The sequence below is a fragment of the Aptenodytes forsteri genome, unplaced genomic scaffold (genome assembly GCF_000699145.1).
Source record: "Aptenodytes forsteri isolate BGI_AS27 unplaced genomic scaffold, ASM69914v1 Scaffold15, whole genome shotgun sequence".
NCBI classification, from domain to species: domain Eukaryota; kingdom Metazoa; phylum Chordata; class Aves; order Sphenisciformes; family Spheniscidae; genus Aptenodytes; species Aptenodytes forsteri.
The window spans coordinates 23474865-23487767 of NW_008795129.1; the positions used below are offsets into that span (position 1 = coordinate 23474865).

General features: G+C 37.8%; 1 protein-coding gene across 1 annotated transcript; it reads right to left on the minus strand.

Annotated features, from left to right (window-relative positions):
• Nucleotides 1-452: 452 nt before the first annotated feature.
• OAT (ornithine aminotransferase) lies at nucleotides 453-12493 on the minus strand. The gene is made up of 9 exons (XM_009277947.2): nucleotides 12269-12493; nucleotides 11110-11334; nucleotides 10885-10980; nucleotides 8133-8260; nucleotides 6106-6228; nucleotides 4385-4513; nucleotides 3282-3395; nucleotides 2337-2481; nucleotides 453-1364 (listed from the first exon to the last, which is right to left on the minus strand). Exons 1-9 carry the CDS (start codon nucleotides 12465-12467, stop codon nucleotides 1204-1206), a joined length of 1320 nt encoding a protein of 439 aa, XP_009276222.1. The 5' UTR covers nucleotides 12468-12493; the 3' UTR covers nucleotides 453-1203.
• Nucleotides 12494-12903: the final 410 nt, after the last annotated feature.

Here is a 12903-nt window from a genome sequence, read left to right on the forward strand (position 1 = left end):
CAAGGTAGGGTAAATGGTTCTGTGACCCTAACCAGCAGACTGGTTCACTTCCATAAACTAAGTTGCCTTTAAAATACCATGGGATTATTTACCACTTCCAATTACAAACATGTGACTGCATTTAACCCCTGTGCTTGGCAAAGGGAACATTTTGCATTAACAGTGATTAATCAGGGTTTAGTCTCAGCTAAAACCAGCTCAGTTAAGAAATATGAAAAAACAACCTAGTGCAAGAAGAGTCGCCAACTCCACAACTGCATACAGAATACTGTATTGGCAGTGTCCTAAGGCACGAAAGTGCAGAAGCACTGACCCTGTAAAAAAGCACAGCAGAAGCTTCCATATAGAGATTGTAGCCTATGTATTTCTATCAAAGGCAGCACTTGCTGGGGCTCTGGACAGAGGCGACTGCAAGTTTCTGTGGGGCTTGCTCTTTTTGAATACGCTGTGTATTTTAGTTGCACATTAACTTTTTCTTTAATGCAAGGCATGTTTTAATATAAACATCCAGATTATAGAAAGTTTTATAACAGTAAAAACAGATCTATACGCTCAGATCTATTTTACAAGATTGCAAAGCGAAACAGTGAGACCAGGCTTGAAAACAGCATCTCTTGTCATACAATCAAAATGTTGTACATACAGAACACAGCTTGATGCTTCTCAAGTTCACCAGCGTAACACCCAGTTTGTCAAACCTTCAGCGTTAGAAATTTTTTCTAGCTACAAATCAGAAACAGAAATTCATCCATAATGACAAGTGCTTCCATCCTACAGGCATCTCACCAAGGGGCAAAAATGCCAAATGTGATGTTTCGGAGAGTGATATGAGAGTGCAAGACCACCCTTACTAAAACATATATAAATTACACTTTAAACTTTGGCCAAGACTTTCAACAACTAAACAGATTTCTACAGATGTCTCCCCTCAAACATTCTGACTTAACTGTTCAGTAAGTACACGACTAGATGAACAGAACCTTACCACTTTATTTCCAAGTATTCCAAGACTGGAAACTCTTTGAAATCATTCTTTAAATTATAATGGCTCTGAAGAAAATAAAGACACAGCTACGTTTTAAGAGTCAAGTCCTCTTAGACAAAAGGAATGACAGATGCTTGCTTCAAGAGCAGGCCTTCATCGCATGTATTTCAACACACCACCTTGGGTCAGTCAGCAGATACACTTTGAAAGCCATGTGTTCAGAAAGACAGTATAGTCTTATGAATTATTTCGATGCACTCTCTGATTTCATCCTCCTTAATCACAAGCGGTGGTGCCAGCCGAATGATATCACCATGCGTAGGTTTGGCAAGAAGTCCATTATCACGAAGCCGCAAACACACCTTCCAGGCATCATACTCTACAATTAAAGGAAAAAGAAAAGACACTTACACTACAGCAGAAAAAGTGGCACAATTGCAGCACATGGTACATGGGGCCAGACTGTAAACTCCTTGCCATCTGGCAGTGAAAAGATGAAGTGTGTTCACAAATGAAGTGGTCACTTCTGAGCATCTGAGCAACTACCCAGAATTTGCAGTGAACATGCAAGACTGCTGCAAAACTGCAATTTGTCTGAAGGGGGCCACAAATTTGCCTCCAGCACACCAAGTTTTGCTCCTTCACAGCTGAATGCTTGTCTAGATGTAGCAGTAAATTTAAAAAAGTGAACCATGCAAAGGGGAGGTAAGAGAACATCTGGATAGGACTTCAGACAAGGTTACATTTATGCCTGGATTTCAGTGCATCATATGCATGTCTGAGGAAATTACACCACCTCCCTGCAGCACTTTGTCACTTAGCATATTCATGACAAAAATAATTGTCTGCTCTGGCTTCTAAGCAGTTTTCTGGTATAATTCAAGGTGTTAATCCCCAGAAACGTGTTCTCAGTTATCAGCTTTTTCCTTCCTTGTGCCCTCCTGTATTCACCGTACTCTTCTAACTATCCTGGAAACAACCAACCTCAGCCAATCCTTCCATAAGCTGACAGAAACTAGTGTTCCAGATGTGGCCAGTTTTCTCCCGATGAGGAGACAAAAGGGTATGTGTTGGGAGCTAGATTCACCATCAGGTTTGAACAGTGTCAAATCATAAAAGAATTAAAATCATTTAAAAAAAAATTGTTCAGATTTACTTTGTAAAAAAACCCTATTTTTAATAGCACACAGTCGCTTGAATAAATTTTCAGCAGGTACTACAATACTATAGCCGAGATCTGAACCCAAACATAATGCCTATAAGCCATCCCCCTACTCCATTAAGATACTTTCAATTTAAGTTGAAAAATATTTTTCATGCTATGATTGTGCAGTTGATTATATTCCCTTACCTTTGGTTTCCCGAATTACAATTGCATTTAATAGTCCTTTTCCTCTTACAGAAGTTACAATATCAGATGGTGTCTTCATGAGCTCATTTCTTAGTATGTTACCCATTATTTCTGCATTTTTAGCCAAGTCTTCCTCTTCAATTACCTAAAGGGAAATCAGATCTACAGTCAACTGAAGGGCACTGCATTTGTTTTATGTACCATGCTGGAATGGATGACATTACAATTGCTGAGATACAAAAGCTGTTGCATCCAAAGTGTCACTGCAAAGGCTGGATATCCAAGCAGATTAGTATTAAGCCTTTATTCATTCATGTTTACAAGAAACAATAATCTCTGAAATTTTATTCTAAATGAATTGCTTTTCATTTGCCGTTATTTACAAGTAAACAGTAAACCTCTGAAGACTCTTAATCTGCCCAGGTCCACATACTGGGTAATGATGATGCTTTCTGAGCGACTTGCATTACATGTAGTCAATTATGCAGTCACAGAATAATTAAAATATGGACTCTGGACAAGACATATTACTAGCTTCCGTTTGAGCTCCAGTAGCATATATGTGGTATCAAGCTCACAGAGCAGCAGCCCCTGCAATATGGGTATAGTAAAATAAGCCAATTTAAAAATGTCTTCGTGAAATTAGTGAAACTATTTTACTGAATTTACATAAGTGCCTTGAAACTTCCCCTAGATAAATTTTATTTTGTCATTTAAGTCCTTAAGACCATAGGAACATAGAAATTAGGACACATTTCCAGTAAAGACTTTAGAATTTGTTTTGTGATCTATACAAACAGTTAACCACTACCAATTTTCCATTCTTACTTAAAGCTAGATTTCTACTTGTAGCACAACAAATAACATCATTTATTTAAGCAAAGATCATGCGAGTGTGACACCCTTTTTTCTTTGGAATCCAAATCTCTATTACAACACACAAACCTCCAGTGCTGCCATTGCAACACGGCAAGCTAATGGATTTCCTCCATATGTAGATCCATGTTCACCAGGCTTAATGGTCAGCATAACTTCATCATCACACAATACTGCTGAGACCTAAAATGAGAAGGTCAGCTGATTCATTTACATATATATTTAGAACAGTAAACTTAAATATCTCTGAAGCAAACATTTCGTCAGGGCTCAGGAAAGGATAATTTTCAGCCTATGGTGATAAATTACATTTACATTCCCAGCTCTGTACAGAGGAGAGCGTATCTGACAATCACATAACAGCTTAATCCCTTAAATACACTTAACTATAGTGGTAACATATAACAACTAACTATAGTTGAGGGGCATTTCTCCAAACTGAATATTATTTCAAGAGTTTAAGCTTCAATACTCTGTTTAACAACTCAGAAGTACCTTTAATTGGCCAAAATAGTTCAAGGCATGTTGTAATTTCCAGCCTAATCAGCAGGAATTTAAGTCACTCCAAGAGGATAAAATGAGTCATGTGGGCATGCCAAACAAGTGAAATAACGCCAGTTGTTCAGAAATAGCTTTATAATATATGTTTTAATACACATTAGATTTTTTTTCCTTTATAGAATTCATCTAGAAATTAATCACACTAAGACTGTGACAAACTACTCTCCAGAGAGAATACAAAAGACTAACCAGTAATTCCAGAATGAAAAGCTGACCACTGGACACTTATTTTCCTGACAGGGTAATATCAAACTGAAGAAAACAGAGATATACCAAATTCATTCAATTAATTGACAAGGGCCAAAATACCTGAAAATCACCAGCCTAAGAAGATGGCATCTAATAACTTGCCACCCTAACAAGTCAAGCATCAACATAGAAAGTTCAGGATACTATATAGCCATTTCAGCTATAAAGGTAATATTATGTATTCCATTCTTATGTATCTCTCACAGGTTGGACTGTCTGGGTCATAAATCATAGTTAATCTTGTAAACACCGATTTTCAAGTACAACAAACATCAGATTTATTGTTCTTCCAACCAGTAGACTTCCAGTGTTAATTGCTTAAAAATCATTATTCAGCAAGTGGATATTTCTTTGTTACTCACAGGATATAAGCCACCAGAAAGGGCCTTTCCAAGAAGAATTAGATCGGGTCTCACATTTTCATGGTCAACAGCTAGCATTTTCCCGGTTCTGGCTAAACCAGTCTGTACTTCATCAGCAATAAATAGAACCTTTATGGAGACAAAAAGAAGAAAAATCCACACATAACAGAGAATGACTTTCACTCCCATTCCTAACTCCGTTCAAACAATACAGCATAACTGCACACAGGAAGTGAAAGACCTTCCAGCTGCATTACACTAAGTACACGAAGGTACTTCCTTTACCTCCTCTAAACCTCTTGGAAACTTAAATATTCTATGAAATGTGAAACTACTAACAAGTGAACATACTGTCCTCTCTCTCCGACATCTTTAGCATATTCTTTTCTACATAAGGCATAGTCCACATAGGGTTGGACACTGTCCAACCAAAATCTATTTGTGATGTAACAATGAGTGGGATTTCCAAAAAGTTAGGATTTGTCTATCTTTACTCCCACTGCATCGTTCGTACACTGACCTTTGGAAGCATCTGAAAAATGCCATTTTAGCAACTCTTCAGGGTCTTGTAGTCTGATGTCTATGTGTCTAAATAATTCCGAGAACCTAAGTCCAAGTTTTTGATCTTGTTTTCCTAAGCTGCACTATTATCATGTACTACTATTTGTAAAGTAGCTCATTTTTTTTCTGAGAGGTAAGTATCACAGCAATAATGAAGACAATTTTATATGTCAATACCTTCCTCTGAAGGTATAGAAGGATTTATGGGTAGCACTTGCAAATTAAGAATCAGAATTCTATTGGAACAGAGACCACTGATTTTTAAATCGGACAGGCAACACCAGGGGAATAAAAAGCTGTAAATCAGCAGACCTTTTTTTGTTGCTTTCCTTACACTTATAAAGGACGTGGCCTGGGCCTGTGGGAGAGGCTGACCAAATCGGTCCTGGAATAAGAAGGCATGGCAGCTTGCTTGTGAGAAGTAGCAGTACCCAAAGACAATTGAAGGGCATGGAGACAAACACATCTTTCCACCCTTCCAGAGACACTGAATGCAAGTCTAATTCACTGTGTCTTCACTAGCAGACAACAGAAATTATGAATCTAACACTCTATTTTCAAAACTAAACATTTCTTAGTAGAATTCAGACAGGACATAATATTCAGAATAGGAGTCAGGAATGTGGTATGAAAGGGAATGTGAGAAAATGCCGAACAAAAGAACAAAACTGTAAGACCTCTTCAGAGATCTTAAAAGAACATTCGTAAGTATATGAGCATTTTCTCCAGTGTTTCATTCTGTGACCCATTACTGTTACTAACTCTTGGCAGCACTTATGCACTCCAGCAACAAGGTCCCTTGATAGCCATGGTAGAACCACTGCAGTTATTGGCTTCTGGCCCAAGAAACTTACAATGTGAAAAAGAAATTAAAAGTTAAATTAATTTAAAATAACTGCAATTTCAAGAACATTCATTAGAAACTTAAATCAGTGACAGCAGTAAGAAACAGTGAAAAACATGCACTACTAAGAAGTACTTCCTGGTAAGGTATTGCCAGGAAATATAAGAAGTATCCCTACCCTATGCCAGTGAAAGAAAAGGAAATTATTAAGTAGTATATGAAGTCCTGTACCTTGCATACGAGGATGACCTTACAAGACATGCCAGTAAACACAGTGTGTCATGTTTAAGCCACCTTGTTATAGCGAATTCCTTACATTGTGTTTCGTGCAGAGGTCCCGCACTCCTGTGAGATAACCTTTGTCAGGAACAACCACACCTGCTTCACCTTGAATTGGTTCAACCATGAAAGCTGCTACATTGGGATCTTGGAGGGCCCGCTGTAAAAATGGACATATGGATAGGAAAGACAAAAAGAAAAAACTTTTACTCAGGTCAAATTTAGAAAATATGGAGATGAATACATGTAGCAGAACCTAGCTCTAACCCTGGTGTTCTACCTCAAATGATGGTAATAGTATTCACGTCAGGCAGTTATCCCTGAGCGCCATTTCAGTTCCAACACAGATGCCTATGTCACTATTTGCCTCGAAAGATCAGCTGGTGTGCTTGCCTGGGAAATTACAAACCTTAAAAATTGCAAACATAGACAAGCAGATTATTGGATCAGTTCATAAATTACCTCAGAAATACACTCAGTTTTCTGTTACCCCATACAAGACAAACAATTGCTCAACGCTTCCCTCAGACAAAAAAGAATGGAGCCTCTCCAGAACAATTTTGTCACCTTAAAGCAAAGTCCACAGCTACATTCCTGCACCATCAAGTTCTAAAAGGTTTAGAAGTCCACGAGACTCTACAGATATAATGATTCCCAGCAGGAATTTACTACAGCTTTTCTCAGTATTGCCTCATAAACAGAACGAATTCAGTTATCAGTCTGATGGACATGGATCTAAGTTTCAGGTCTCCAGAGAGCATTCAAAGCCTCGATAAAGTTGGCTGAAAGCCACTAAATACTTACAGGGCTTTCACAATGGGCAGCCTTATGTAGGTTCAAATCTGAGTAAGCTTTTCCACTCTGCAACTATAATACACTGAGAGACCTTTGTTTCCCCTAACCAAACTCCTAGGAGAAAACCATCTCTGTCCCATAAGCCCTCCAACCTCCACAGACAATTCACTTGTACCAAGCAGACCCAAAAGGCACAGAGGACTAACCAACTTGTCACTCATGGAGACGATGTGATGGAGACCCAGATGATGGAAAAGTGGCAATGCCAACGTTCCTAGCACTTCAGGACTGTTTGGCTGGAACCCTCTTGCCTCCCAGGTCCCAAGTCCAGCACCCTATGGCTGCCATCAAGCACCAGCTACCCTTTAATACCTAAGCCCACATTATGAGGGTGGGAAATTTTAAACTAATCAAGGTCAACCCTCCCCAACAGCTTGACAGGATGCATCTCATAGAATCATTTAGGTTGGAAAAGACCTTTAAGATCATCGAGTCCAACCATAAACCTAACACTGCCAAGTCCACCACTAAACCATGTCCCTAAGCACCACATCTACACGTCTTTTAAATACCTCCAGGGATGGTGACTCAACCACTTCCCTGGGCAGCCTGTTCCAATGCTTGACAACCCTTTCGGTGAAGAAATTTTTTCCCCAATATCCAGTCTAAACCTCCTCTGGTGCAACTTGAGGCCATTTCCTCTCGTCCTAAAAAATGGGAGGTTTCTCATCTCAGAAAACCCAGGGAAATGCAGAATCACTAGCGTTTCAGTAGCTTAAGTGAAACACCAGCCTAGCATGGTTTTAAGGATGCTGTGAAACTGGAAAGACCTGTTTGTGACTGCAGTGAATTCTAGTCATCTGGTCATTGAAGAACGCACAGCATTTCTGAGAAAAGTAGGTAAAGATGTTAGTTTCAGAATCCAAGTCCTGACTTCGGAATGTATGCTACTGATCTGAATTCCCTTATGGTTTATCTGCTATTCTTCTTTTGTACCTTGAACATCTTAGTGACATGGGAAATGAAACAGATCATGTGGTTTTCCTTTTACATCCTAAAGCAAAACTGAAAATCAAAACCAAAGCAGAATTTACATGCATTTCCTATACATAATAACAACATATATATTTCTTATATATGTCTAGATACATATATCTTCATGTCAAAGCACATGTTTCAAAGGATAAACTTCTGATTTTCCTGCCTTGCTATTTACCACAGAGACACTGCAAAATGATTTCTTACAAGAGAACAAAAATTGTCAAATACCTCAAGAGCTGGTAGGTCATTGTATGGGATCACTTCAAAACCTGGCATAAAGGGTCCAAATCCATCATAGCTGGATGGGTCGGTAGAACTAGAGATAGCAGACATGGTTCTGCCCCAGAAGTTGCCAGCTGAAAAAAAAAAAAAAGAGGGGGGTTGTTACAAAACTGACTAAGAGCCAGAACAGTTTATAGGACATCACACTTTTCATTTGGTAATGCATTTTAAGAGTTGTCTAACGTTAGCATATTAGCATCTTTCTGCTAATTGATGCCATAAACACATTGTGTTGCTATATCAAAAGCACATATCAAAACCAAAAGAAAATTATACTGTAAGACCTGGCAAGTACACAAAATAATTTCCATAAGCTTTGTTAGTTGTCTGAATAACTGAAAATAACTCAGGAAGATAACATCTTTTTAAGGGAGATGTACAGCTTTTACATAAATATTACTCATTAAATAAAAAAAGTAAACACCACCCAGAATTTAGGTCCTAAAAATAAAGCTGCCAGTAAGCCTAAATCAAAAAATATATTTCTGTGCATTTCAAAGTTACAAGCCTTTTCTTTCCCTCACCAATTTCCTTGTGTAACTGTGATCCTAGAGGCAGAGGATGTTCTCAGTCTGCAGGAAATCCTGAAGTCAATTATTACTGACGTAGACATCCCTAGGCATCCCTTCTTTCTTAACGCCAGTGTAAATAGCATTACATTGTTCACCATAGCAATGTCTCCTAGCAGAACAATCCCTGCCATGCTTTGCTGAGTCACATGCTTATCACCTCAAGGTTATGTAGTGCAATCCACTGTATACTGAAACAAAGCCCTGCAAACTGAATCACACAAAGCAGAGCAGTCTATCTGCTGATGGCAGGCTGTCTCCACCTTAGCACTCCAGTCTCCGTATTGGCTCACTATCAAGCACAGAATCTACATCAAGTTCTCTGGACTGATGTTTAAAGCCATTTTTTCTTCTGACCCTAGCTACTCAAGAGAGCTTTTTTCTGCCAAAATGCTGGCTTCTGATAAGAGAAGGATTATTATTTTGTTCCAACTACTTGGCACAAAATTAAATATTGTGGTTAAGGAGATGGGATCATAATAATGGAGAACATATCCAGTTTATCAAGATGAGAAAGCACTTACTAAAAGTTAATTGACTGAAGAGCAAACCAAAACATATATGGAAGGAGGGAGAAATAAATTTGTTCAAAGAATTCCCAGAAGAAGAAAAAAAAAAGTCTAATCTAACTCGTCCTACAAACCATAATGCAATATTCAACTATGAATTTCAATTTATAAATGCTGTCTAATGACAGTTTATGATTCAGCTACTGTATGTACCAAAAGTCAAAAATAGTATTTGCAGCTGTAGCAATTAAAAAAAGGTCAATATTTAAGTAGTAAGCTTTATTCTGGAAGGTTTTATAAAATACAGAACTATTGAACAACATTAGAATTGACAAAAATATTTCACCTCTAACCAAAGAATACCAAATGTAAGTTATCTGAATTAGACATAACCTTTTTTTTTTTTTTTTTTTTTTTTAAGCAAAGCACAATAGTCTCTTCAGGGGCAGGTAACTTCTCCCTGTTACAGAGCCAAACAGAGCAGGCAGATAAAGGGAGGAAATAGACCACGTATACTTATATACTTACATAATCAGGACTTTCCAGGGCCCCATATTTACTTTAGCAATATTTTTTTTTTCTTTAATTACATGACCAAGGCTACTATATGGCTTTACTGGGTTAATGCCAACTTCTGGAAGACCTTAAGAATGTAGAAGAAAACCACTGGTAGGGAAAGCCTAAGAGGGAAGCAGGCTTAACCCAAACGTGGAATCTGTGAGAGGAGTGGGAGCAATCTGAGGAACGAATTCACGAGAAAGGTATATAAAAATCAACCCATTAGGAATAAAAAGATACTGCACTTTAACACCCAAGCAGCGGTTAAAAGAGCATGGAGGACTGAATGCACTTTCCATGTGACTTCAGGCAGCCGCTCATCAATTTTTGACAACTAAAAAGGTTAAGTAGTACAAATAAGGTCCACTTTATACATTCAATTGCTGTTTATAAACCACCTTATTAACTATGGTTTCCTTCCTGGATTTAAGTTCATTGTTGCATCTCCCTTGCAAAAACAGACATTACCAGCAGCTCCTTGACAAAGCACAACTATCCTCATTGCCTCTTGATGCATACACCTCCACAAGGGAGAGGATCTGAAATTGATTTGTCATCAGAATTATATTCATATCTCTTGTTTTTACAATCAATTCTGTTAAGATCACGTGTTTCTCAAAGGACATTACATTTAAAAAAAGTTTATAATCCATTGTAACTATTTAAGGTTAAAATTAAATAGCCAGAAGCATACACAGAATATTTTGTCAACAGAATATATTTAAGACTGAACTCACAATTTAGAAGGCAGCACTTAGAGAACCTTAAGGTCCTGCAAAGACTGTTGTAGCCACAAAAAACCCCAAAGTTTTTTTATCAGAATCACCAACTGCAGATATGCAAGTACAACATAACCTGTTAACAGGTTGAGATCTTAGCTTACTCTATTAAAATGTCAAAGGTTACAGAGACCTTCAACAGGCTTGCTTCAGTGAAAAAACTGAAACATTAAGAATACTGCAGAGTAATCACTACAGCTATTGGGAAAAGAGAGTGCTACAGCCAGTGTCTAGAGCTCTCTTCCTCCTCAGTACCTCAACTCGTAACACGCACTTAACATACCTGCAAAAATAATTTTTGCTTTGTATTTTGGAACTCCTTTCACAGTGTATGCCCACTTCCGAGCCAATTTACAGGCAGTTTCTCCAGCTTCCACTCCTAAAACATAAAGCAATATCATTATCACACTTGTACACGAGAGAGACCATTGATGCAGTACAAATGTTACAAAACTTTGTACTGCATCTCAGAGACAAGAAGTAAAATGGAAATAAAATTATTTTTTACCTGTGTTCATTGGAAGAACTTTGTTATAATTGAACATTTTGGTGACAAACTCCTGATATTCACCAAGTACGTCATTGTAGAATGCTCTGGATGTAAGGGTCAGTTTTTCAGATTGAGCTTTCAGAGCGTTCACTATCTTTGGGTGACAGTGGCCTTGATTAACAGCACTGTAAGCACTCAGAAAGTCAAAATACTTTCTACCGTCAACATCCCACACATAAACACCTAGGAAAACAAAGGTATGGTCAATACACAAAATAAAAGAAGACATGAGATAATACTAAATGGTATAAGCTAAGAGCTACAATAAATGGTATTCTCACTATTCCTTAGGGCATACCTGAAAGGCCCTCTAACTAGAAAATAATCAGTTGGCAAGGAGAACATGAGCAACAAACTAGTACAGTACAAATAAATGCCCAATGAGGAATCAAGAAAAGAAGCATTTCCCATATAAAGCTGCCATTCCACTAAGTTAATAAGTAATATGAGAATATTACTTCCCCTCCAAGTCCCTGTTTTAGGTCCTAAAAAGTAGATAGAGAAGAACACAATAAAAGAATTCATAAGAATTGGAGGTCATAAAAGAAAGAACAAAACCAACAGAACCCAAATAGTCTCAAAACTTAGAGACTGACAGCTCTGAGCTGTCAAAACGTGTACTGATAAAGAAAAACTATTGGATCACTACTCTGATAGCATTTCTATATAAACTCATAGAATTTAACCTGCAGAGCACAAAAGCCCCTTAAACGTAATTAAAGACCAGAGTAAATTTAAATTAAGCAATAATACAGGAAAAGTACACAAGGACTTAAACAGGGTTCCAGTGCACCTTTTCATGTCCACCTCCACACAAGGTAACAGAAGAAACAAAGTTGCTTGAAGCTTTCCTGCTGAGTTATTCTGAATTATGAAGATTATCAGAACTTAGACCTCTATTTAGATAAATCATTTTAGAGAGACTACAATTTTATCAGGTGGCCTTATGCATAATGATCCAGTTCTCTAACCAGCAATTAGCTGTCTTTATTTCATCAATTACCTCAATCTCCCCCTCCCCCCAAAAAACCCCAAAGGTTCAGAAATTTATTAGGTCAAAATCATTATGCATACACACATCCCACCTACACCACCCAGGGAAACCTAAATAAAATACCTTTTCCTTTTTCCAGAGCAACAGGTAGTGGGTGATAATTGTGGGCACCATATTTAGCCTCACGCTCAAATATGTAATCAGAGGATGGAGGTCCTTGAATGGTTTTTTTAGTAGCAACTGACGTAGCAGAACTCAGTGAAGCGTGAACACCTCGACAGAGAACAGCAATGCTCTGAGAGCGAGTTAGCTTGGAAAACATTATTGACTTCAGGTATGCTGTTACAGATCTGGGAGGGGGGGGAAAAAGTTAATAATTAGCATTAAGAGTACTTCAGAAGAAATTTATAATGCGATTGAAGTGTTTCTACTGCCAGGATTACAGGTTTCTCAACACTTTCGCAATCAAGAAAGTTCATATGAAGTATAAATGAATGCAGTACTAACTTCAAATAAGTTTTTTTTTCTATTTTAACGTGCACTCACAGTAATGGAAAGAAAACTGTGTGACTCACCAAGTCTATGAACTAGTCACATCATTTTTCCTGTAACAGCGTTCCTTTTTCATTGCGCCTTAAATTCTGACTGGATTTATTAATATAAACTACAATAAGAAAGTTAAGTGTATCAAACTTCTTGTGCTGTTGAAATGCCTTTTGTCTAACAAGGATTTCCATAAGACAAATCTTGTCACAAAA